The sequence below is a fragment of the Larimichthys crocea genome, unplaced genomic scaffold, assembly GCF_000972845.2.
Source record: "Larimichthys crocea isolate SSNF unplaced genomic scaffold, L_crocea_2.0 scaffold97, whole genome shotgun sequence".
NCBI lineage: Eukaryota > Metazoa > Chordata > Actinopteri > Sciaenidae > Larimichthys > Larimichthys crocea.
This window is the reverse complement of record NW_020861315.1, coordinates 215,130-238,268: the sequence shown is the minus strand read 5'-3', so window position 1 is coordinate 238,268 and position 23,139 is coordinate 215,130. Positions and strand designations below refer to the sequence as shown.

At 42.8% G+C, this 23,139-nt stretch overlaps 2 protein-coding genes across 2 annotated transcripts in view; one reads left to right on the top strand and one right to left on the bottom strand.

Moving 5' to 3' along the window:
• The first annotated feature begins 225 nt into the window (after nt 1-225).
• Nucleotides 226-5,222, top strand: exorh (extra-ocular rhodopsin). The gene is made up of 5 exons (XM_010756793.3): nt 226-794; nt 962-1,130; nt 1,320-1,485; nt 2,767-3,006; nt 4,176-5,222. Exons 1-5 carry the CDS (start codon nt 434-436, stop codon nt 4,302-4,304), a joined length of 1,065 nt encoding a protein of 354 aa, XP_010755095.1. The 5' UTR covers nt 226-433; the 3' UTR covers nt 4,305-5,222.
• A 111-nt stretch (nt 5,223-5,333) lies between these two features.
• Nucleotides 5,334-23,139, bottom strand: part of plxnd1 (plexin D1) — a 59,505-nt gene continuing 41,699 nt past the window's right edge. Inside the window, exons 20-36 of the mRNA XM_010756794.3 lie at nt 21,435-21,549; nt 20,867-20,974; nt 19,183-19,295; nt 18,052-18,156; nt 16,833-16,963; nt 15,569-15,767; nt 15,332-15,478; nt 15,042-15,198; nt 14,555-14,658; nt 12,505-12,568; nt 11,208-11,242; nt 10,497-10,601; nt 10,160-10,323; nt 9,931-10,078; nt 7,463-7,603; nt 7,290-7,364; nt 5,334-6,347 (exon numbers count right to left, since the gene is read on the bottom strand). Of these exons, the coding sequence (XP_010755096.2) occupies nt 6,231-6,347; nt 7,290-7,364; nt 7,463-7,603; nt 9,931-10,078; nt 10,160-10,323; nt 10,497-10,601; nt 11,208-11,242; nt 12,505-12,568; nt 14,555-14,658; nt 15,042-15,198; nt 15,332-15,478; nt 15,569-15,767; nt 16,833-16,963; nt 18,052-18,156; nt 19,183-19,295; nt 20,867-20,974; nt 21,435-21,549 (2,028 nt within the window). The 3' untranslated portion in view covers nt 5,334-6,230. The remainder of the gene's footprint in view (nt 6,348-7,289; nt 7,365-7,462; nt 7,604-9,930; nt 10,079-10,159; nt 10,324-10,496; nt 10,602-11,207; nt 11,243-12,504; nt 12,569-14,554; nt 14,659-15,041; nt 15,199-15,331; nt 15,479-15,568; nt 15,768-16,832; nt 16,964-18,051; nt 18,157-19,182; nt 19,296-20,866; nt 20,975-21,434; nt 21,550-23,139) is intronic.

The window sequence follows — 23,139 nt, the reverse complement described above, 5'->3', positions numbered from 1 at the left end:
TGGGGTTTGGATAGCCACGGCTGCAACTTCTCACCTCGAGAATGCTTAGCTATTATACTGCATAGCTATTTCTGGAGGTTTCTCCTGTAATGCTTTATATGTGTGCAGGTGTGTGTTTGTGTGTGTGTGTGTGTGTGAATTTGAAAGAGGGGGAGACTGACTGAGATTGTGTGTCTTAATTCCATCTCTGCTAACACGTTGCTCCACGTCCCTAATCCGACCGGCCTGTTTAAAAAGGTACCGCATCACTTCAGGGGGCTGTAGAGAACTCCTCCACAAGAGTCTTACTTCCAACAGATCCAACCCTCCAGCCATCCGTTCTCCCCTTTTTGCACTACAGCTGACAAGACTTCCTTACAGTATTTTATTCTGAGAAGAGGCACCGACTGTGTCAAGGTCTCAGAGGAAGAAAAAAACATCACCAACCGCAGCCATGAATGGCACAGAAGGACCCAATTTTTATGTCCCCATGTCTAACAAGACTGGGTTGGTTCGCAGCCCATTCGAGTACCCACAGTACTACCTGGCCGAGCCCTGGAAGTACTCTCTTGTGGCGGCGTACATGCTGTTCCTCATCATCACCGCCTTCCCCATCAACTTCCTCACCCTCCATGTTACCGTGAAAAACAAAAAGCTCAGGACCCCGCTGAACTTCGTCCTTCTCAACCTGGCGGTGGCTGACCTCTTCATGGTCATTGGGGGCTTCACGGTCACTCTCTACACAGCCCTGCATGGGTACTTCATCTTGGGTGTCACCGGCTGCAACATTGAAGGATTCTTCGCCACCTTAGGAGGTAAGAAATGAGGATGTGAAACAATACTTTCATTTAGATATTACTTAATATAACTTTTGTCCCTTGGGTGTCAGTTTTATTATTGACTGATTTTAAAGTCTAAAATAGCTTGTCTGTAGAATTGCAAGTGTTGTATTTAAATTTACACCTATTATTTTATGTCCCAGGAGAGATTGCGCTCTGGTCTCTGGTGGTTTTGGCTCTTGAGCGCTACATTGTGGTCTGTAAACCGATGACCAACTTCCGGTTTGGGGAGAAACATGCCATCTTTGGGCTGGCATTCACATGGATCATGGCTCTGACCTGTGCTGCTCCCCCTCTATTTGGATGGTCCAGGTACTGTATGTTTTAGTGTCTAGACTGTGTTTGCTGAGCTCTACAAATATTGTACTGATCATTTGTACACTAAAGTGTGTTTACTTGCAACACACTTACTCAAAGTTGCATAGGCTATGTAGTATCAAATATTGCAGTGTGATGGTGTTGATGGAAATTCTTAGGTTATTATTACATGTGTGACTGCAGGTACATCCCAGAGGGAATGCAGTGTTCCTGTGGGATTGACTACTACACTCCCAAGCCTGAGATCAACAACACCTCATTCGTCATCTATATGTTTGTCCTCCATTTCTGTATTCCCCTCTTCATCATCTTCTTCTGCTACGGTCGCCTACTCTGCACTGTTCGAGCGGTAAGACCACCGCTGCCAGATGCGATATTATTAATAATAAGCATGTGATACCTTGTTTATCCTTGTAGAGAAATTCTTTTTTTGTTGTTTTTACCTTTAGAGAGGTTAGCAGCTTCACAGAGCAGGGTCTCTGGGGATGTGGGGGATTTAGTGGCTCAAGGACACTTCAGGAGGGTAGATCATTGCCAACATGGCAGCTTATACCCAGGTCCTCCAGCTGGAGGGCAGTCTGCTCACTCGCTGTGTCACCCTGATGCCCTCATTAATAATAATATAACATCATTGATAATGTATTAGCAGTTGTAAATAATTAAATAGTAAAAAAAAGAATAATGAAATTCTTCATTAAAACAGCTATAGTTGATATTTTTATACTAACACTCGGTGGAATCTCATTGGGAACATTTACTTAAGTTATTATTGACTTTACAAATTAAGATTTTATTACAAACAATTAGTTGATTGATTCAAAGACTATATTTTGATAATAGTTTCTTGTAAAAACATTTTTCCAGTGAGGATTTGCTGCTTTAAATTTTATTTTAACAAATATGAGGTTTGCACTGTTTGTTGGATAAAATAAGCATTAAGAAAATGTCACACAGTGAACCTTGTTAGTGTTCTTTTGTGAAATTATAATGAAGCAGAATTTTTACAAACCACTTAAATTAGTTGAAGTCCTGTGCAAAAAAGCTAAATTAAGCTCTACCTCAAGTACTACAACAGTAAAACCCTTTATTTATAAAAATCATGAGTTATATTACTATATATAATATAGACTGTTTACAAAAAATTTTTTTGTAAAACCTGTAACAGTATTTTTACAGTGTGATGTTAGTACTTTTACTTTTACTTTTCCCTCAGGAGTTGGTGGAGATCTAGCCCCAGTCTGTGGCTCCCATGTGGTTACAGAACAATCAGTTATTGCAGGTTCAAATCTGATAAGGCACTACAAGGCTCAGTCTGTAATTTGACATTTCAATATAAATAACTGGAGCTTTTGACTTAATACTGTAAAATAAGCTTGACAGTTCATTTTTACGGCTGTGTTTGAAACTATTACAAGTATAAACAAAGCTTCAGCAGCATGAGAACAACTGACTGTAGATCTTACTGTTTTTTTAAAGTGTAAGTCCATTGATTTAAAAATAACAATCAGTCAGTTTGCTTGTCTAATCACGTGTCCCTCAGTAATGGTGATGGGCTGAGCCCTTTGTTTACATTTGGAGCACAGATTAGACCTTTAATAAGTTAATAACCTGCTTCTGTTTCTGTGCTCAGGCTGCAGCCCAGCAGCAGGAGTCTGAAAGCACCCAGAGAGCAGAGAGAGAGGTCACACGTATGGTTATTGTCATGGTGATCTCCTTCCTGGTGTGCTGGGTGCCCTATGCCAGCGTGGCTTGGTACATCTTTGCCAATCAGGGAAGTGAGTTTGGACCAGTATTCATGACTGCCCCGGCCTTCTTTGCCAAGAGTGCTGCTCTGTACAACCCAGTCATCTACATTCTGCTAAACAGACAGGTATGTGACGCAAATATATCCAGGAGTAGCTGGATCCAGTTACATAAAACCAGATGCAAACATTTACGTCATAAACAAACGCATAAACAGTTAAATAAATAAACTTGATTGTGTATGAGGTAATGTATGAACTAGTCACATAAATTTGTGGTGACTTAATTGTTTGTTAGTGCTGAGAAAGGAGTTATACATCCTGCATTAAATCACACTGACTCATACGTAAATTAGCCATTTTAACTCTTATGATAAAGTGTTACAAAAAAAGGCATAATAAACCAATGAAATAAAATTGCCTTCATCATCATCAGTCAGTCACTGTTACTTTCCAGTTATCTATGGGTTGTTAGCAAATCCAACAGAGACATTTCCCCTCTAAAGTCCTCACACAGTACAATTTAAATAGCTGTTTAAGCCGTCAAAGAGACATACAGATAAGAAATGTTTGTGTAGAAGCATTTTCTTTTCTTTTCATGCTACACGACCCTTCAGATTTATCTTGTAACCAGCGGCCTAAACTACCAAACTATACTGAATATAAAGTAGTTGAAACTATTTCACCTCAAACAGCTGTGACACAACCTGAAGTTGGGACACTGTGTACAATGTAAATGAAAACAGAATGCATTAAATTCAACGTATATTTACAAAAAACAACTATGGTTATCATTTTGAACATTAAATATCTCGTCTTAGTACGTATTTATTTGAATATAGGTTGGAAAGGATTTTCAAATCATTGCATTCTGTTTTCATCCATGTTCATCCCAACTTGTTTCTTTTGGAGTCAGGGTTGTGCATCAGTAAAACGCTGTTTATGTTGTTGGGGCATCAGTATTAAGAGCCTTCTAATGTCATATATAATAATACATCAGTCACGAGAGCCAGGTTTGCTTTCAAGTTTTGACATCAGTTGCTCTTCTTGTTTTTATTACACACCTTAATTATCATCAATGTCATTTTTTACACTTTTCTATTTCTCTGTATTTATTTCTGTCCATGTTTTGCTGAATTCCCTTCAGGGGATCAGTAAGTGCTTATCTTATCTTGCGTTTTGCTGATAATATTTCCTTTATTGAAGGATGTGAATACTTCATCCACTACTGAGTGGTGAGAAGGTGTATCGTAACTGAGCCGATTCTGATGTTCTTCTTCTTCTTTTGGGCCACCAGTTCAGAAACTGCATGATCACCACGGTGTGCTGTGGAAAGAATCCGTTTGGAGATGACGAAGCCGCCGCCGCCGCTGTCTCCAAAACTCAGTCTTCATCCGTCTCTTCCAGCCAGGTGGCCCCCGCTTGACCTGTACCCCCTTACCTCACTTCAATGTCCCATCTGTCCCTGCACATCTAGGGACCCACCACCGCCAAGCAGCACTAAGTTCTTTTTTTGGCCAATTCTCTTGACTTACCTCTCCATGTGTCTTCACTGTAGTGGCACAATTACACCTTTGGTGGGACTGACATACTGAAGAGCCAGCATGAGTATTTTCAATCCATTTAATCATGGAAAGTGTTCAGCTGGCTTCACAGAGTTTAACCCGGCATCAAGGGGGTGTTGTCCGTGTGATGATCCAACTGAACACATTCCAGGTTCCTCACTCCCCCAAAACACATAATAGGTGAAAATCTAATTCAGCAAACCACACTGCATGATTTCATCCACACCAACTTGTGTTCAAGTAATTGTTCCAGCTATATATCCCCCAAAATGCGCTTTAAACAATCCATTTTATGAATACTTAGGTTAATTTAGTCATGAATATTAATAATTAGATATTTCAAATGAGTTTTTAAAGCCTCAGACAGGACTGTCCTCTGGTCTCTGTCTCTTTATGGTGACAAAGCTGAGGTTGTTAGTTTGCTTTTGGCATCAGCTGAGACATGAGTGTAAACAGATGGACCTGAAAAGAGCCTCTGCAGGGAGAAGGCACCTCCTGCAAGAGAGCGTGTGTGTGTGTGTGTGTGTGTGTGTGTATGTGTGGATATTTATTTATTAGTGTGTGAATGGATGTCAGAATGTCAGCGTGTGAATTAAAAATATATTATTTTGTTCATTGTGTAAAGGCTAGGATTTTGTGGAAGTTGTTCTGTGTCCCGCAATAAAAAACAAAGCTAAATGTCTGCACGACTACTCCTTTACTTGCTTTTTCATGGGAACTTTTACAAGACTTTCTGAGAAGTTCCAGATGCTTGTTTTGTGGGATTTCGGGTGGCTGGCCAAGATCTTAATGGTTTTCAAATGTTGTTAGACTCTATGCGATGTAATGCATTCAGAAATGAAACACTTTGAGACTTCATATAATAATCATGGTCATCATTGGACACGTTAAAATCCTAAATACTGTAATTTATTTCACAAACTCTGACAAGTCATTTGGCATCACAAATACAGTCTCTCCTCAGATTATATTGAGCTCACTTTTTTTTTTCCTCATAATTGTAAATTTCCCTCTTTTAAATTGGTCAGAATCCGACATGAAATTCATTCATTTACAAACATACTGATCATCGGTTCTATACTGATGCAGCTCTTCCCAGTGAACTACATTACATCTGACTTCATAAATTTCAGTCACTTATATTCTCTCTCTACTCCTCCTCAACCCATCATCAACCTGCAAAGCACATTGGGACGTACTGTTCAAAGCACCGATGGGTGTCAGTCACCCATCTTCACCAGTCACACCTGAGAACGTTGCAGGCTTTAGGAGATGGGAGGAGTTTATTGTGGTCCTTTCTACTCATCCTGATAACCAGGCCACTTGAAAGCATTATAACACATCTATAAATATTGCTATGGACATTATAATACAGTACAGTGCATCATTGGCTCGTTCCCTTAAGAAAAGGGTTCAGTGCGTTAAGATTGCCACCAGGGCTTACTGCAGAGACATCCAGAAAAAGCCTCATCTCCAAGCTCCTACGCCTTCCGTCTAAAGCATAGCTGAGCCAGACTGTAATTCTGTCCATGTCATAGGGAAAGATTTGGGAAAATTGCTTGCCGTTCCCAGATCAGAAGAGGAAAATCTCAGATAATGTATGACGCTTAAGAGGCAGGTTTAAGTCCTTTTTGCTCTGCCACTTTTCATGCCTCTTATAGTCTGCGGGAACAATAATGACACTTATGAAGGCTAACTCCTTAGTGGCTGACATTCCCAAGTAGCTATGTAGGTAGGAGGAAAGGCAGCTGTCAGCAGGAGAAAGGCTAGTGAAGACACTAGCAGGTTCAGGCTTCACTGCAGCACTCGTAGATGTTGTCCTCCACAAGGGCAATGACCTGCTCGAACTTGTGGTGCAGCTGAGTGCGACGTGCAGTGGGGTTAGACTCCAGAGCGCTCACCACCTGAAGAAAAACACAACAAAGATGACTTTCAGTGGCTTTGGAGCATTCATGCATTGATCAATTGAGGAGAGAGAGGGGAAATCAGCCACCTGCCTGGACAGAGAAAGTTGGATGAGAGAGAAAAGGGAGAGCAGCGGAGAAACAACTGAAGTGCTTCAGCCTCTTCTCCAGCCTGCACGCATGCCTCCACACCACAAAAGCTCTTTGCTCTTCACATATTTACAAAACCCACATCTGCTCTGTTATTCATGCCCAATAGTTGTCACCGTGTCAGTGGGATTTATGGGCTCTTAGCGGCAGTGTGCTACCAGGCAGAGCGAACCGAGCTGGGGCGAGAGAATAGGCAATCAGGGGCCATTCACAGAGCTCTGTGAATCAGAGTCTAAGCCCTTGGCCCACGTCAGTACAGTAGCATGACAGAGGAAAGCAGCTAAACCGTATTACCACGAGGGTGCTCCATTAAGGCACAGTCACCACTGACTAAGCCTCTACTGAGAATAGTTAAAGCAGTATGGAAACATGGGGGAGGACAGCAAGGGCTTGAAGAGGGCTAGTTCAAAGAGAAAGAGGAGATATGAAGCAGCAACTTAACAGCGTCATTAAAAAGATAGAGGTGGTGGATAAATAGAAGGTAAACACCACGCTGTTTGCTTAAAGTGAAACACATATGTGGGCCGCGTTCACTGTCAGCTGCTGCTGGAAAGATCAAAATCAGATTATTTTGAAATAAGATTGTTATTGAGTGCATTTAATCAGGGTAGTTGAGAGTCAACATCGCCCATGATCTTCCACGCTGATACATCACGCTCTGATACCTTTGTGTTAAACTTAAAACGGTAAGAGTTGACTATGGCATGCCTGCAGAAAGGGGCCAGTTTAAACATGAGCAGCATATCTAATCTGAATCATATCACAGAGACAGAAGTAAGTCTCTTCTCTTACCTGGTTTCTGTATCTCTTGGCATACTTGTAGATTTCTGTCAAGGCCAGGTTGGTGTTGAATTCATTTCTGTATTTCTACAGGATGGACAAAAGAGTTATATAAGATTAAATTCCAAATGAAATCTTGCGTGTAATTGCGGGTTTTTGTGGAGCAAGATGACTACTTTACTCACTCGAGACTCCTCAGCCAGGTGAGCATTCATCTCTTGCTCACTGAGAGGTGCCATTTCTTGTATCTGTTGGTAGTAGCACTGCACTCTCTTCTTGTACTCTGGGATCTCCTTGGCATACAGCAGCTTGTTGGTTGGGGAGTCCTAAAAAAACAAAAATTCAGTCAGGGATATGCGTATTAGCTTGGCAAGCGTGGTGACGCTTTGGAACAAATCTGAGCAAGCTTGAACACATGTTACAAACTTTCATGTACAACTAAAAGCTTGAAACAGGAGGAGACAATGTAGCAGAGCTCAGCGTTGTTGTTTCTGGAGATGACTGTAGGAAACATGTGACTAATAAAACAACTCCTGTGCCTGCCTGAACCACCACCAGGCTCCATATATGGCGTAACTTCAACCTTTAGTGCCCTTTGGAGGATTAATTCATAATTCATCTCTAGAATTCAGTATATAAAGAAAAGGTCTGGACATTTTTGTGGAGTTATTAGGTGCTAATGTCCTAATAAGGATCTAATGAGTTGGAGTAGATGTTATTTGTTGAAGACCCAGTCTAACCCAAGCAAGACAATGGGGGAAGGGAACAGTTTCCTTTTCAAACAACAGGAGACTCAAAAACTAAGAGCCAGAGAAGGAACATTCCAGTCTAAACAACACTCCTTCATTCCTCTGCCACTCTCGCCACAGTCACTTCAGGCTCTGTTGCTCATTCAAGCGAGAAGAAAAGTAGCGGGGCTAAGAGGTTGTGGGCATACTCTGGTTTTAGTGGTGACTACTGTTGCGAGCGAGTGTGTGTGTGTGCCAGAGAGAAAAGGGACATAGAGAAAGTAGGACAGAGAGAAAAAAGAGGCGGCCAGCCTCAGCTTTCAGCATCAGTGAATGTGCTTACAGCGCACCTTAATATTTCTATGTGTCACAAGTTATTTGTGTCATCTAATATGTGTGTTTGTTTGGATGTGTGTGTGTGTTTGTGTGTGTGTGTGTGTGTGTGTGTGTGTGTGCATGTGTGTCCGTTAACGATGCTGTGGCCGTGGTCGCTCCTTCTGATAGGGAACCCTCTCTCTTCCTGTCCACAAGGTCACTTCCTGCTGTTTGCCCATCTGCCTGGTAACCCCCCTGTGACCCCGTGGCCCTCCATGTCTGTATCTTGCCAGATAAGAGGTTTCCGTGGAAACAGCAAGCGTTGCTTCGTTCCCTACCCCTCTCTTTCACCCCTGCTATGCTTCCGCTAATCCAGACCCTGTACCCTTCACTGCCCTGTCCCGAGGCTATCACATGCACAAACAAGCGACTGTAAACAGCCGAGGAAATGCAGAAGCGTGTCATGCCGGTCTCCTTGACCTACAGAAGAAAGCTTCTCCATATCCTTGAACCTGATGACTCCACAAAACATGCTCTGCCAGATGCGACATGTTAATGAGGAGGCTGCAGAGACACCGTGTGCGATAAATGTCTTATCGCTGAGGGTTTTATGGCTTTGTATCCATACAGTATGTATGTGCCTGTCCACATGTACACGTGAACATAGCTGCGGTAACTACACTGGCTCTTTGGCACCGAGCTGAAGTATATAAATCAGACTGTTTCTCAGTGAAAGAAGAGCATTATTTGATGAGTCCTCGGCTCCCTCCAGGGAGGAAGCCAGTCAGGGGGAGACAGGAAGCAGAGCGTGCTCAGGGTCACGGTGTCTGAGGAATGAGACGGATTTGTGAGCTGTGAGGACACTGACATGCAAGCACACACACACACACACACACACACACACACACACACACACACACACACACACACAGATAGAAAGATACAGACAGAGAGACAGACAGACAGATATATGCACGCCTGAACACACACACATACACGCGCACAGCACAAAAAGAGATCCCTGGTGCTCATGACCTTGGATCAGCCAACTCGGCTGAAATAACATGAGGAGAGGTAGACGGAGCTGACAGTCTGAAGGCTTAGGGATAAGGGTTCACTGGGGGACTCTGGGGGCATGTATGTGTGTGTGTTAGATACATACACAGACGAATGTATAGATATATAGACATAATCACAGATATATAACCTTTCTTTAATCAGGTAGAAGTGATATACAGATACAGTTTGATAGATCAGACTGTTTTCCAACTGTGAGGCATGCCTGCTCAGAGGGAGAGCCGTTAGACAGAGATACTGTTTGACGGAGTTATGACTCCTTCGCGCAGTCAATCTTAACACAAGGACCTGATGCACATATTTCATTTTGATTCAGTGTGACTCACACTTCTCAATGATGTCGTTATCTCCAGTGTTTATCATGAATAAATGTCCAGAAATCAGAGAAAAAAGATGCTCCTAATAACTCCAGAACTTGGGTGAGAATCATCATATTATTAAGTGCTTCAGCATCAGCCGATAGATAGATAGATAGATAGATAGATAGATAGATAGATAGATAGATAGATAGATAGATAGATAGATAGTCTCACCTTGCCGAGCTGCAAGTCAGAAATGGAGCAGGCGTCTATGAAGGCTTGGGCGATGACAGACAGGCAGGCGTCCATGTGATCTGTCTTATCAATGTCAAACACAAACTGGGGATTCTTCAGGATGTTCACCCAGAAACGCAGGGGTAAACTACAGAGGGAGAGATAAGCTTTTAAAGCCTTGCACAGTGAGGTGGCCAAAGGGGACTTTAGAGGGAGTTTAGTTGTCTACCTGTTGGTTTTCCAGATGTGCAGGGTGTCTGGGTCTGTGATGCCCCGTTTGTCAGCCTGCTCCTCCAGGAAGTCAAAGAAATATTTGACAGCCAGAGGGGGGCGGTCTGGAGGGATGCTCAGGATGGCTTGAAAGAGGTCATCCAAGAACTTCTGAAGAGTTCCCTGTGGAGGAAAAGAAAAAAAAGGCAGTTCATAGATATGCAGAGACATGGTTTCATGAGATGTGGGGATTTCTAGATGGCCCCTGAGGCTAATATGGGCCATAAAAAGATACCAAGCTATAACCTGAGCCTCTCTGTAGTGCTGACAAACAGTCTCTTGTTTCCTGTGTTTACCTTTGTAGACAGCAGACGTGTCAGGTAGATTTCAGGCAAGACCTTCTTGCGATGGCTCTGCCTGTGTGACTTCTTGGTCTCCATTAGCTCATCGTGAGGTAGGACCTGTAAAAGCAAAGATCAACAGGTTGATGTAATAAAAAACCCTCATAAGTAGCTAAATGAATGCTCTACTGTCTCTGCTGTCTCACTTGCCATGGAGGAATTTTCTGTTTTTTGCATTAGACACATGATCCAGAAACCACATAAGGGTATTTTGAAGAGCTAAATAATACAAAGAATTGAGGAAGTGAGGGGAGTTGGGAAATTCTGGTTTTCACTGTGTAAAGGATCATGACTCTGACTTGCTCATACAGGTCTAAATAGGGGTAGAGGAAAGAAAGAAGCAGTCAGAATCCACCTACTTGTGTCAAAAAAAGGAACCAAGAACTGTCCTGTAAAACTAACTATTCACCCGGTAAATTGTGTTCCGAGGAACTCATTATTCTAAAGTCAAAGGGCCCATATCTTGGCTGACGTTTATAAAAGAGCTTAAGCTGCATTAATGCTGTCATGTCCTCTCAGCAGCTTTCTTTTCACCTCCATTCACCCCTATTCACTCGTCATCAGGCGTGCTCCAGGGCTGACTAACAGTGGCACACACCGGAAAACCTAATAAACTAAGAGGCGCACTTATAGAAATACTCGGATTACCTATGAGGATCTACTCACCAAGTGTACATACTTCTCCGTATCCAGATCTTTAACTAAGGAGAAAGAGAGAGAGAGAGAAAAAAAGAAAACACAGCATGAAACAATGTGTAATCAGCAAGGTGGAGACCTGAGAGAATGAGAGGAGACAGGAGGAGGGAGGACAGAGGACTGTGACAGATAGGAGGGAGAAAAAAACAAGAGGGAGATTGACAGCAGAGCGAGGGAGATAGAGTACATGTGAGAGGAGAAAGTGATTAAGGTGGACTGTGGGCAGGTAGGGGAGGGGAGCTGTCTGAGAGAATGAAAGAGAAAGATTACGAGTGAAAGGAGAGAGAAAAGAGAGAGATTAGGGGAGACAGACACACGGAGTCTGTGATTGGTTCTGGAGCCGGTGTAATGAGATGGTAATGCTCAGCCAGCGCTTGGAAAGAGCATTAAACCTTGCTGGTTTATATATAGATCTAAACACACTCATACACATGCATGGACATGCATGAATACATGTGTATACGTATGTCCAAACACAAAATCAGACAAATACAGTAAATGATTTTCCACAGTACACACACACAAGCAATAACATAACAAAGACAAACACACACAAGCATATAGTGAGTGTGTTCTCATTACAGCCCCTTCTGCCAGAGATGCTCCTGCCCAGCGGGCTTTAGTCCAGACCCTCAACACTGATCACAGGCAGACAGGACAGTGTTTTATATTAGCCAGGGAGCACTACAGGCTCATAACACCCCCTCGATGCTTTGAAGCCAGAGCCAGGTTTCGTCCACATAAGCCTATTTTTGGCCCAGTTTGAATGAGAGGAGAGGCTTTGATGGACAGAGCTTGAGCAATACTGAGCTCTGGTCTGGTACTGATTATGTAAGGTAGACCCAAGACAACAAATGGACAAGCCCATTAAATGCTGTATGTAAACTCATATGTCAACAGGCAGAGCAGTCATTATATTGCAGGTTGAGGCTCGACAATGGGCCAACTTGTGTCGCATTTTTCCCACAAGCTGACATTTGCTAATGGAATACATCTATAACAGAGAAAAAAAGAGGTCTGAATGAAGGGGCAGCACAGAGTATGTGTTGTGATTTATTAGGTGTGAGTGTGTTTAGATGTCCGCTGTGTCTTTTGAGGACGTGGAGGGTGTGTGGTTTCATACATGTTTACATGAGCGTATCGTGTTCTCGTGGCCAACTAAGCATGTGCCGTTTCCTGTGATGGAGTGAGTGTGTGTATTTACCCAAGTGTGAGTGAGTGTGTGTGACAAAGCAACGAGGAATGGGTGTGTTTGAAGGTGACGTACCTCTCCCCAGGGTGTTCTCTTTCTTGTCTTTCAAGCTCATAGCCAGCGATGCCCCCTCTGGGATCTGTGAAGGGAAAGAAGAAGAAGAAGAAGGAGGGAGTGGAGGGAAGAAGGGAGAGGACAGAGGGCATGGGGTCAGGGGTGAGTTGGGGTGCAACAGAGCAGCGTCATTAAGCATGCCCTCGAGGGGAGTATGGTGTTGAGAGGTGCATATGTTGGTTGGTGTGCGTGCGGGTCGGTCTTGTGTGCATCTAGAGTGGTGGCAAGTCTGCAGGAGCCTGGCTGGGCTCATTAAAGTCAACCCGCGGTGAAATGGATTGAACAGCCTCGCCAGTGAACCCAGACTGTTAGTACACGCTGCAGCTCACCGCTTTCACAGCTCTGTCCCAATGGCTCAGCAAAAACTAAACAGAGCACTTAGCAAGTACAGGTAAAGGGTCGAAGGTCGAGGGTCACTGAATGACTGTTTACTCATGCACAAATGAATACAGACATAAGCAAACACACATCTACGTAAAGACTTTCTTAGTGGGATATCAGACATGACATTTTACTTGATTTGTTTTTAACAAAAAAAAAAAAAAACTTCAGTAAGTTTCAACAAGTAAATCTTAATGCGTGATTAAATGGTAAATGGACTGTATTTAGCGCATTTCTAGTCTTCCGACCACTCTCTTCACATTCATACACTGGCTGCCATGCAAGATGCCAACTGCTCATCAGAAATGAGCTAATCGCATTCTCACACATTTATGCACTGACGGCACCACTGGGAGCAATCTGGGGTTCAGTATTTTGCCTAAGGACACTTCGACATGCAGACCGGCGGAGCCGTGGATCAAACTAACGATCTTTTGATTAATGGATTAGGTATAGTACATGTGAGAAGTCCTAGAGGACTCATATAATGTCTGCTGTTATTGTTAAAGATCCCTACCAGACAGGTTTTAAGACAAACAAAAATACTCTGCTTTGAATAATAATTTGTCAGATTTTTTTCCCCACAATAAAACAGCATAAACAATGACATCTATTCTTTCTCCCTCGCAGAAAAATCCAGAACATATGACTAACCTGACTAATGAACACAAGATGTCTGTGAAACATCCTTTCTCATTGTTTGTCCACTGGCGGATTCAAGTTTCCACATTGCACTTGTGCCAGTTACTTATCTGACCATGACTGGCCTCCAAACGAGCTATCACGCTCATTCGTCCACATTATAACTCAGATTTAAAGTGAGCACAGAGAAGCTTTCTCCCCTTCAGCAGATCGATGTGAGAACAAACTGTGCACATGCGTCATTCAGCACAGTGAAGGTCAAACATCAAAAAGCAAAGCACATTTTTGAGCAGAGGGGGACTTTAATAAATAATAATTTTTGGGAATGTCTATTCAGTGTGCAGGTGTTCCTTTTCTCTTTAAACTTTTGAAGTGAGCGATTTGCATATTTATAGATTTTGTTTTTTTCAATGAGACAAAAGAATTTAAGAATTCTTAATGAGGGAGGAAAAACACAAAAACAAATCACAATGTATTATTCCAAGCAGAGTATTTGTTATGCTTTAAAACATGTCCTGTCTCTGAGTTAGGTATTAAAATATTGTGATGAGTGATTAAATCATGTAGGATATTACAGTTAGTGGTAATTAACAAGCAACAATCATTATTTTGTATTCAGTAACAGTTGTTGAGCATTACAATTTACATAAAATGTTACATAATTACACAAACACACTGTGTACTGTCTGTCTAAATCTAATTTGTGTAATACAGCGGCTCTGCTACAGCTATGCTGCAGTAACTGACCTGTACATGAAGAGAAAAATCACACAGCAACAAATGAACAGAAGCACCAATAACAAACTGTGTACAGCCACATAGAAGCAGAGAGCATCCTCCCACCCATGGACAGCCAGTGACACCATTTATAAGGAGTTCTCACCTTCAACACCCCCGCTGATGTTGCTACCATATTAGGGATATATACAGGTACACCAATGACAACACCCACCACAGTGGTCTCACACACACACACACACACACACACCTGGTAATGGAAGACTGTGTTGAGTTTCTTCCTGCCATCCTCCATCACTGAGGAGTTATCCAGGTCCTGCAGAAGCTTGCTGTTGCTGCCAGAGTCAAACCACTCTGAAGGACAGAAAAGTGGGAGAGAGGAGAGAAAGGAGACAGGAGAAGGGAGGAGAGGGGAGCGATATTAAACAATTTCATCCTAAATTTGGAAAATAATATGTGAGGCATAGGGCGGCCGCACTTTCTCCGTGTCACGACCTGTGGAAATATTCTTGGGCCATTAATCAAATCAGCTCTGCAGGCTCCACAGTTTTGAAAGCAATAACTCTTTGTGATTATCACTGTACACTCTGCTCGATGCATTCTGTCATTTATTATATTGCAGCCTCGGGTTAGTTGAGCTTCATGAGAGGAATTGACCTTTTGCAAAGGAGATTACTATATCTCGGAGGGTTGGGCAGGGGAAAGGATGAAAATAATCAGAGAAAATGTGCTCTTACCCAGGTCCACATCCTCTGCTCGGGGCCATTGGGAGAATGGCAGATTTTTATAAAAGGCCTCTAGGATTTTTTCCTTCACCTGGCAGATTGTGTCTGTATGCATGACCCTGACAGACAGCGAGTCCATGCCACAGCCCTGGAAGGACACGTTCATATTCTGCCGGGGGAAAAAAATTGCAAAAATATGCAAATTGAATTTTAGCATGACTCAAACTTTCCAGCAGTTAGTGAGTTGAAGTTTGACATCGGCCTCTGAGCTCTACAAAACAGAATAATGTGAGGTATCAGACCTGTGGCTTGGCCTCAACATTCTCGCGGAGCAGCCACTCCTCATTGAGGGTGTAGCGGGCTTTCCCTGTGATAGCGTCTATGGAGCCCTTGTTGATCTGCTGCTTGATCGCACACAGCAGCAGGAAGAAAGGCTCACCCACTGTTTCCTAAAGAATGTGGCAAAGCATGGAGTCAATAATCAGAACTGTGGTCATTTGTTTTAATCAATCCTGCCTCATATCTTTTTCCAAACTCACCTTGAGGTAGCTGTACATGCAGATGGACATCCAGTTGGTCAGCATTTTCTCCACAACAGACTCAGTGCGGCGCAGCATCAATTTAGGGTTCTTGGATGCTGAAGCATCAATCAGGTCAACCAGCAGATCTTTCATGATACTGGTGTAGTACTCCAGCTTACCATGAAGGGCGATAGTGAGCAGAGACGCCAGGCTGCATCTGAAGGGTGAGAAAACAGATTAGCAGAGGAGACAGATGAGCAAAAACATGCTCACGCAAACATGCCCTGTCAGTTTGTGTGGTCAGTGACTTAAAAATAACTACATTATAGAAACAACAACAAGGATCTGACCTCCCCACAGCACCTGTGACTGCTATGCCAAATAAAGCCCTGATCTAATGCAGGGAGTGTCTGGGTGAGTAAGTCCAGAGGTGCAGGGGATTTCCCTAACAAAGCCCCTTTAATCCAGGAGAAAGGGGCCGCATCAGTCAGTAAGTGCTGATGCTGAACTGGGACAGGGATGTGGTCTTGCCTCTGGAAATTTTCTCTGATTCTCCACAGTGACTGGCCAGTTTAAGGACACCGAAACAGCTATACTTATAAATGACCAAGTATTTACAAAGCGGGAGCAACCACTTTTCTGAACAATAAAGATATTTTTGCGCTGTAAGCAGCAGATACAGACAAATTAGAATGAGAAGCAAAACAGCAGCAGAGGTAAACAATGGAAAAATAGAGACACCGTCTGTAAACAGTGTAATGCCATGCAATACAGCAGCTGTATGATAAATACTATTGTGCTGTAAAAAAAAAAAAAAAAAAAGCTGACTTTGTTTTTGACTTGTGATTATAGAGGCCACTGCTCTGTTAGTAATGTATCATGGGTTTTCAGAGGCTGGAAACAAGGCTGATGACACAACGAAAGAAGTAAAACCAAAACAATGAACTTAAAGATGGCAAAATGCTTTGTGGGGATGAGGAGAACTGCAGAATCAGGTGACATTTCTCTGTGGTTTTGTTACTACAAGCGACACCTTTTACTTAATTTACTGTAAGTCCTTTGATCCATTGTATAGCAAACACCTCACAAAATGATGTAACCTCATAAAACACCACTGCTACAGCTTCAAAGAATTACCACAAAATTGAATTCTTTCTGACAGTTGTTACTCAGGGTGTGGTGCAAATAATTCTGTTTATTTAATGACTAAGTGAATCTTGATGGATGTTTTTTTTTCCGTTTTTTCTCCAACTTCCAAACATATACCAGGTTATGTATTTACCTGTCTCGTACAGCGAAGTCCTTCTGCTGCTCCAAGGCATGTACGAATGTGATCAGGAAGTGCTTGTTATTGAGAAGAGTGGAGAACAGAGTGATGCCCTCCTCTATGTTAGGCCTTGTTGAGTTGGTGGCCTGAAGACAGGAAGGGGGATTGAAACAGTTATTTTCTCTGCGTGATTTCACCTAAAATGCATTACGCACCTGCTGGGCCCTCCCTAATCTATTTCACCACCTCTTGTCTCGAGTGACCTATCTAGTAAACACTTCATCTTTCTATCACAGCTCTTCCTTCTGGTTCTTCACACACCTCCCGCTCTTGTTCTTTACTGTATCTGTATCTCCCACTCCGGTCCCTGACTGTGTGTGATTGTCTCTAAATGTGCCGAGTCGACTTAATGAGTATGGTCTATCTATGGGTGCGACTAAGCAGCAGTGTGATGAAGTCTTCCCTCTGGACTGCAGCCATATGGTGTGGTTTGCAGCCTGACAGAAGGAGAACAGGGGTGTCCATTAAGATAAATGCCCGCCTGTGAGATTTATTTGCTGTGACCTGGAAAACACTTCCTGGGAAGACGATGTGGATCCAAGGCACTTCATCACGGTTAGACAGGCTCCCCCGGCTGCCGACCCAAAACCAGCGCGGCGATCGTTACTTTCTCTCTTCCTAATGTGCACACACATGCACGTGCCTTCACTTTGAGCATGGAGGTGTGTGAAAGTGCACGCTCCCGCTCCCACTCTCTCTTTATAACTTTCACTCCCAACTGCATCTCCATCACACAAACACACACTCACACACACACACACACACACACACACATATACACACACACACCAACCATAGATGGATTTCGATGAAAAGCACAATGTTCAGCTGTCCATGAGCCAGTGGGAAGTGTGTCAACAACCTGTCATCAACTCGGTGGGAGCATGTTTCGACGGGTTTTTTTTGTCTTACTTGCTAGAAACCACTGAAGACCAAGCTTATATTTGTAAATGCACTTGAGTTGCACTGACATTAAAACAAGCACACAAAGGCAAAAATGCACAATATGCTTTTCTTTGCTCCTCATCAACAATAACCACACTGTGAAGCCCTAATGAGCTTCAGTGTGACCCAGTTGAGAAGTAAAGGAGTGAAGCAAGGCCCATAACAAGTCACTCTGGCAGAAGAAACTAAACTAAACTGCACCTAACATCCTAATGGCTTAACTCCTCACCTGCCAGTCCTGCAGCAGCGGATGGGTCTCTGGCAGCGCTCGAGGTCCCAGACCATCGTTCTCATAAGCGGGTTGGACCAGACTCTTCTCATAATCGGAACACATCTGAAACACACATAAACACACACAGAAAACTGTAACACAAAGTCAGCTCTGGATGTAAATACAGGAAGATGGATAGACAGTGAAGACAAAAGGAGCTGGCCTTGAGACTTTGGCGGTCAATTTTCAGTCTGGAACCAAAGGGCAGAATTTCTCAACGAAGCCCTGAATAGGCCCAGACTGACCATGAAAAGGAAGCATGACACAGCGACACAAAACGTCATGAAGCTTAATGGCTTTAGAAACAAACCGACCCAGAGCCAAGAGGCAGCCTTTCAACACAGTCTGTCATTTCAGGGCAGCTACTTTTGGCTCCTATTCTAACTGTGTCTGCGTCTAACATCGTTTTGTGCCTGTGTAATCTAAGAGAACCAGAAGCTCTTGTGGAAAAACAAGAGCACAAAGGGTCGTGAGTAGAATCTTTGCTGTCTTAGCGGAAATTACGGACAGACGATACTGAAGAAACTCAGATTTATGTTTCCCTCCATGCAGCCTCTCAACACTTTCCCTCCTTACTTCCTTCACGACAGTGCAACAAACGTCTGCCATTGCACAAGAGCATGTATACTTGCAAAATAGTGTGGGTGTGTGAGCTGAGTGAGGAGTGTGTTTTGAGAAATCAGGGGGAAAGTTTCCTTGTCTCAGTGCCCGCCATTGTTCTGTCTCCTTGAAAGTCCATGCCTGTGGTTGGGAGACAAAGCCCGCTGAGTCGTGTCTGTCTATATTGGTGGAAAAACAGCCACCAACAGATAGGCCGGCAGTCTACCTTCAGGGTGGATCGCACATTAGAAAAATGCTTACCTATAGAGAACACATTAACTCTCCTGCAGGGTGCCAAACTGTACCACACTTTGCTAGACGTCTACTGTGTGCTTAAAAGTTCCAAGGTGATTTTATATCCTGCATATAACAAGCTGTGGGAAATGTGAAACGGGACACACGGAGACAAGAAGAAGTACTAAAACCCCATTGAGAAAAATGGTATTGTCAGTGAAATCAGATAGTAGGGGGAAAAATAGGCTTTCTCACCTTGGGAAAGAACGTGCGTGTGACAAACTGTTTGTATTCCAAAAAGGGGATGCCCTGGCTGCGATTCAGCTCCTTGGTCAGGTCTGTCATATCCGTCTGCAGCTCGGCAAAGCCTGAAAGGACAAAAAAAACCCATAAAAAACAAAAAAAGCATGAATCTTGGGACTGTTTTTAAACCACAATCCTGTTTCTGGCTCCTCAAGCCTTTTTGTTGCTAAGCAAAATGAGTCAGAAATCTGTTCACAGGCTAACGCAATACCCATCAAATTCTCCCAAGCTGCCATGAGATCTGAAAGAGTCTGTCTAATTTCGGTGGAAGAAATTTGAGATCACGCACAGAATTATATCCCTCATTTTCTCCAGATCTAGTGTTGTGGTCGAATATTAACTATTCCAAACGACTCATCCTCTGATCTTTTTCCTCTCTCTCTTCGTCTCTTTCTTTGCCAGACTGCACAGTCCAGAACGGCATGCAGGCAAATATTTACCAAACAACAATCAGAGCAGCCAAATCCAGTCTGAGGCCCTCATCCAAAACATGTGTGCAGGCTGTGGTTTACATGCTGCAGAAACCGTATCAGCATATCCAGACACTGACTTGAATCTGCATGCTAATATTGGAGCCACTTTATTGGATAGTATGTTCTAGGAGAGGATAATGTGCTCCTCTAATGAGACGCTGGAGATTCCTTTATGGAGGAGCTCTTCCTGTCGCGGGATGAGAGACGTATTTGGGTTACAATTCCAATTTCTTCAGACTGTTTGTGTAGAAAGAAGGGAATACAAGACCTGAGGGATTTAAGACATATTTCATTACTCCTCTAGGTTATTTATCCTCCTGCTCACTAAAGCGTCCCCTAAACCAGCAGTCAGTTCACACCATCAACTCCTGATTAGACGCAGGCCTGAATACCAAACCTCCCCTCTTTTTCACTTTTAGGACAAAACCCTCCCGTTCCTGTAACCTGGAATATGTCAGTTCCCCATTTTCTTTCACTCCCTCTTCTGCTTTTATCAGATCTTTCATCTCAGCAGAAGTATCCCTTGCCTTTATGCACACTCACCCTGAACTCCACAAATCTATCTGCGTCCTCTGACTAAATAACCTCCCCTCCTCCCACGCTTTTGCTTCTCCCTGACTCCCGCTCCTATCTCTTCCTCCCTCCACTTCTCTTTCTCTATCCATCCCCCCTATCTATGCGCCATAAATCTAGGTGCACAGACGTGGAGTGGCCTTCACACAGCTTTACTCTAATGCCCTAGACATACACACATACACACACAGGCCTTGTTCCTATACTGTGTAGCCACGGCAGAGGCGATGCGGCCACTCACAGTGCGTCTTGCGTGTGACTGATCATTTGTCAGACACTGTGTTTTATGAGTCACGCTTACTAGGCACAAATCTGTCAACTGTTGTATCTCCTCTCAAACAAACATATATTTTGCATGCACACACACACACACACACACACACACACACACACGCACACGTACACACACACACATACACACACACAAACAGACAAATATATGTGGTCAATATTCCCGTCTTCCCAGGAGCTCTTTTTTCATGTCAATCGACACAAAACATCATTTGAAGTCTAAACCACTGTGACAGCAGAGCTTGTACAATATCTGAGAGTGTGCTTGTGTGTATATGTGGGTTCTTGAGTAAACACACCTTTACGGATCTCCTCTCTGATCTGGGACTCCATCTCCTCCATTTGGAGTAGAGTTTTCTGCCAGTAGCGTTCCGCTCTTCTGCTTTTTGTGCAGTATACCACGAGAGCTGAGAAATACAAAATGCAGTTTATGTACAGCATGTTTCAACACACAGACTGTTATGACACAGTGACTGCTTTCATCATAATGGATGGAAAAAATTCTCATAAAAATGATTGTTGATGATGTCTGTGTAAAGTATAATCTATCTGAGAACGGATTCAAAGCAGGAAATCGCATGAAAATAAGCGCTAGCACCAATTTTCACCCCTACACCTGCCCTGCACACACACTCACACAAATATAGCAAAGAGTACACACACACACACACACACACACACACACACACACACACACTTAGAGACACAAAGACATTGAAGAGAACAGTAGGGTCTTTGTGCTGAAGGGGATGAAGCAAATGCAGGAAACTATGACCCCCAGAATTCCTTTTATCTGTTCCACATCTGGAGCTTCCATCACTGCAGAAGGCACACATCCATCATGGTAAGCATGTGTACACAACCTACCAACAGTGCACAGCAGAAGCAGCACGCAGCACACCACAATGGATACCACGATGGCCAGCTCACTGCCACCTAGCTGCACTTTGGCGATGGTGTGACGAAAGTTTCCCACTTGCACCTTGAAAGAGAAAGAGCGACAACACATTAAAAACTGGACTGAGCTCCTTTAAAACCTCCACTTTTGTTTTATTTTTATTCTTCTACAGTTCACACCATTACCTTTATATTACTTGTTAAACATCTCATCATGTCATAAATATTCTTCAGATCAATTCAGATCAATACGTTTTTCTTTTCTCATAGTCTTAGTAGTTGTTCTTGTTCATGTGCACACCAAATATACTATTTCAGTGGTGAAATCTGTCAGAAAAATAACTTCTCACGTAAAACCTTTATGTCTTAAGCACTATAAATAAAACCTACTACAAAAGGCTCCCTTCCTGAATCACACCTCAAGACTTTTATCTAACTAAAAGAAGTCATGAGGGATGAAGGACAATTTCAAATAACCTTTAAATCATCATACAAAGAGAATAAAAAAAATCACCTAAATCATAAACAATTATCTTCTTCAAGGAGACCATTAAACCTAACCAACCTATAGCTAATAAATTATGCTTCATATAATGCTTTACACTATAATTGTTTTTATGAGACAATAATTTTTCTTAATATTACTGGACTCCGTGAACTGTGAAAACAATAAATATGCCATAAATAATAATTCAATTTCAGTAGTCTAGGCCGCCCGTTTAAAATAACCCAGTTATGTCTCCATATCTGTTCAGATATTGTGACAAGTCTACTCCAAAGCTGTGCAAAGATGAGTGTGATGTGATTTGCATTCCTAAAGTTTTTTTTAAAAGCGGAGAAGCTGGAGGCGAATAATTAACTTATAGTGATAGTAAGAAATAAATAAATAAATAAACTGGTCCAAGTGAGAGAAAATAAAAGCAGGACTTCTTTCTCAAGACGTGCAACTGTTAATAACCTCCCTGGATACTTGGTTGTCCTTAGTGTTCAGCATTATACTATTGTAAATCTTGTACATCTGATGTGACACCATGACATTTAATTATCAGCCGATAAAGCAAAATTATTTTGAGAAAAAGAGATTTAAAAAAAAGACAGCTAATGAGTAGAGACAGTAGGTGCATTAGGTATTTTCTTTGTCATACAGTGCAAAAATCTATGCAGTATAACATGGTAAGTTCTTAATGGGAACACAAGTGCCTGCACACATGCACAAATCCACAGACACATCTTTTTTTTTTTTTTCACGGACACAGGTGCGTACACAGAAAAAAATATTACACACTGTAGATTTTGAAAAATGGTCTCTCGCTGCAACGAGCTAGAAGAGTCACCTAGTTCAGAGTAACCCAGATGTGACAAGAAAAGGACTTTCACTTCTGCCTTCTGATTAGTCAGCAGGGTCTCTGTGGTCCCTCCTCACATCTTTCCCTCTCCTTTCCCAATCCGAACATACTTCATAAAAAAGAGCCTCAGATAAAAAAGCCTCCAATCCTCAAACCAAATCCCTCCTACACTGGTCTTACTCTGTGGAGAAAACTGGCTCACTGGGCTCCCTCCTGCCTTGCTCATTCCCTCTTTCTCTTTCTAGTCCAGGCATTTATTTACTCAGACCTGCGAGAGAAGGCCTTCTTCCAGAGACTGCAACAGCCAGGCCTGGTGTAATGGAGGGGAA

Excerpts from the sequence above, each read along its gene's own strand:
- exorh (XM_010756793.3), top strand. The coding sequence starts at position 434 with ATGAATGGCACAGAAGGACCCAATTTTTATGTCCCCATGTCTAACAAG. Across the intron at positions 1,131-1,319 it reads CCTCTATTTGGATGGTCCAG|GTACATCCCAGAGGGAATGC; the intron begins GTACTGTATGTT and ends GTGTGACTGCAG. Across the intron at positions 3,007-4,175 it reads ACATTCTGCTAAACAGACAG|TTCAGAAACTGCATGATCAC; the intron begins GTATGTGACGCA and ends TTGGGCCACCAG.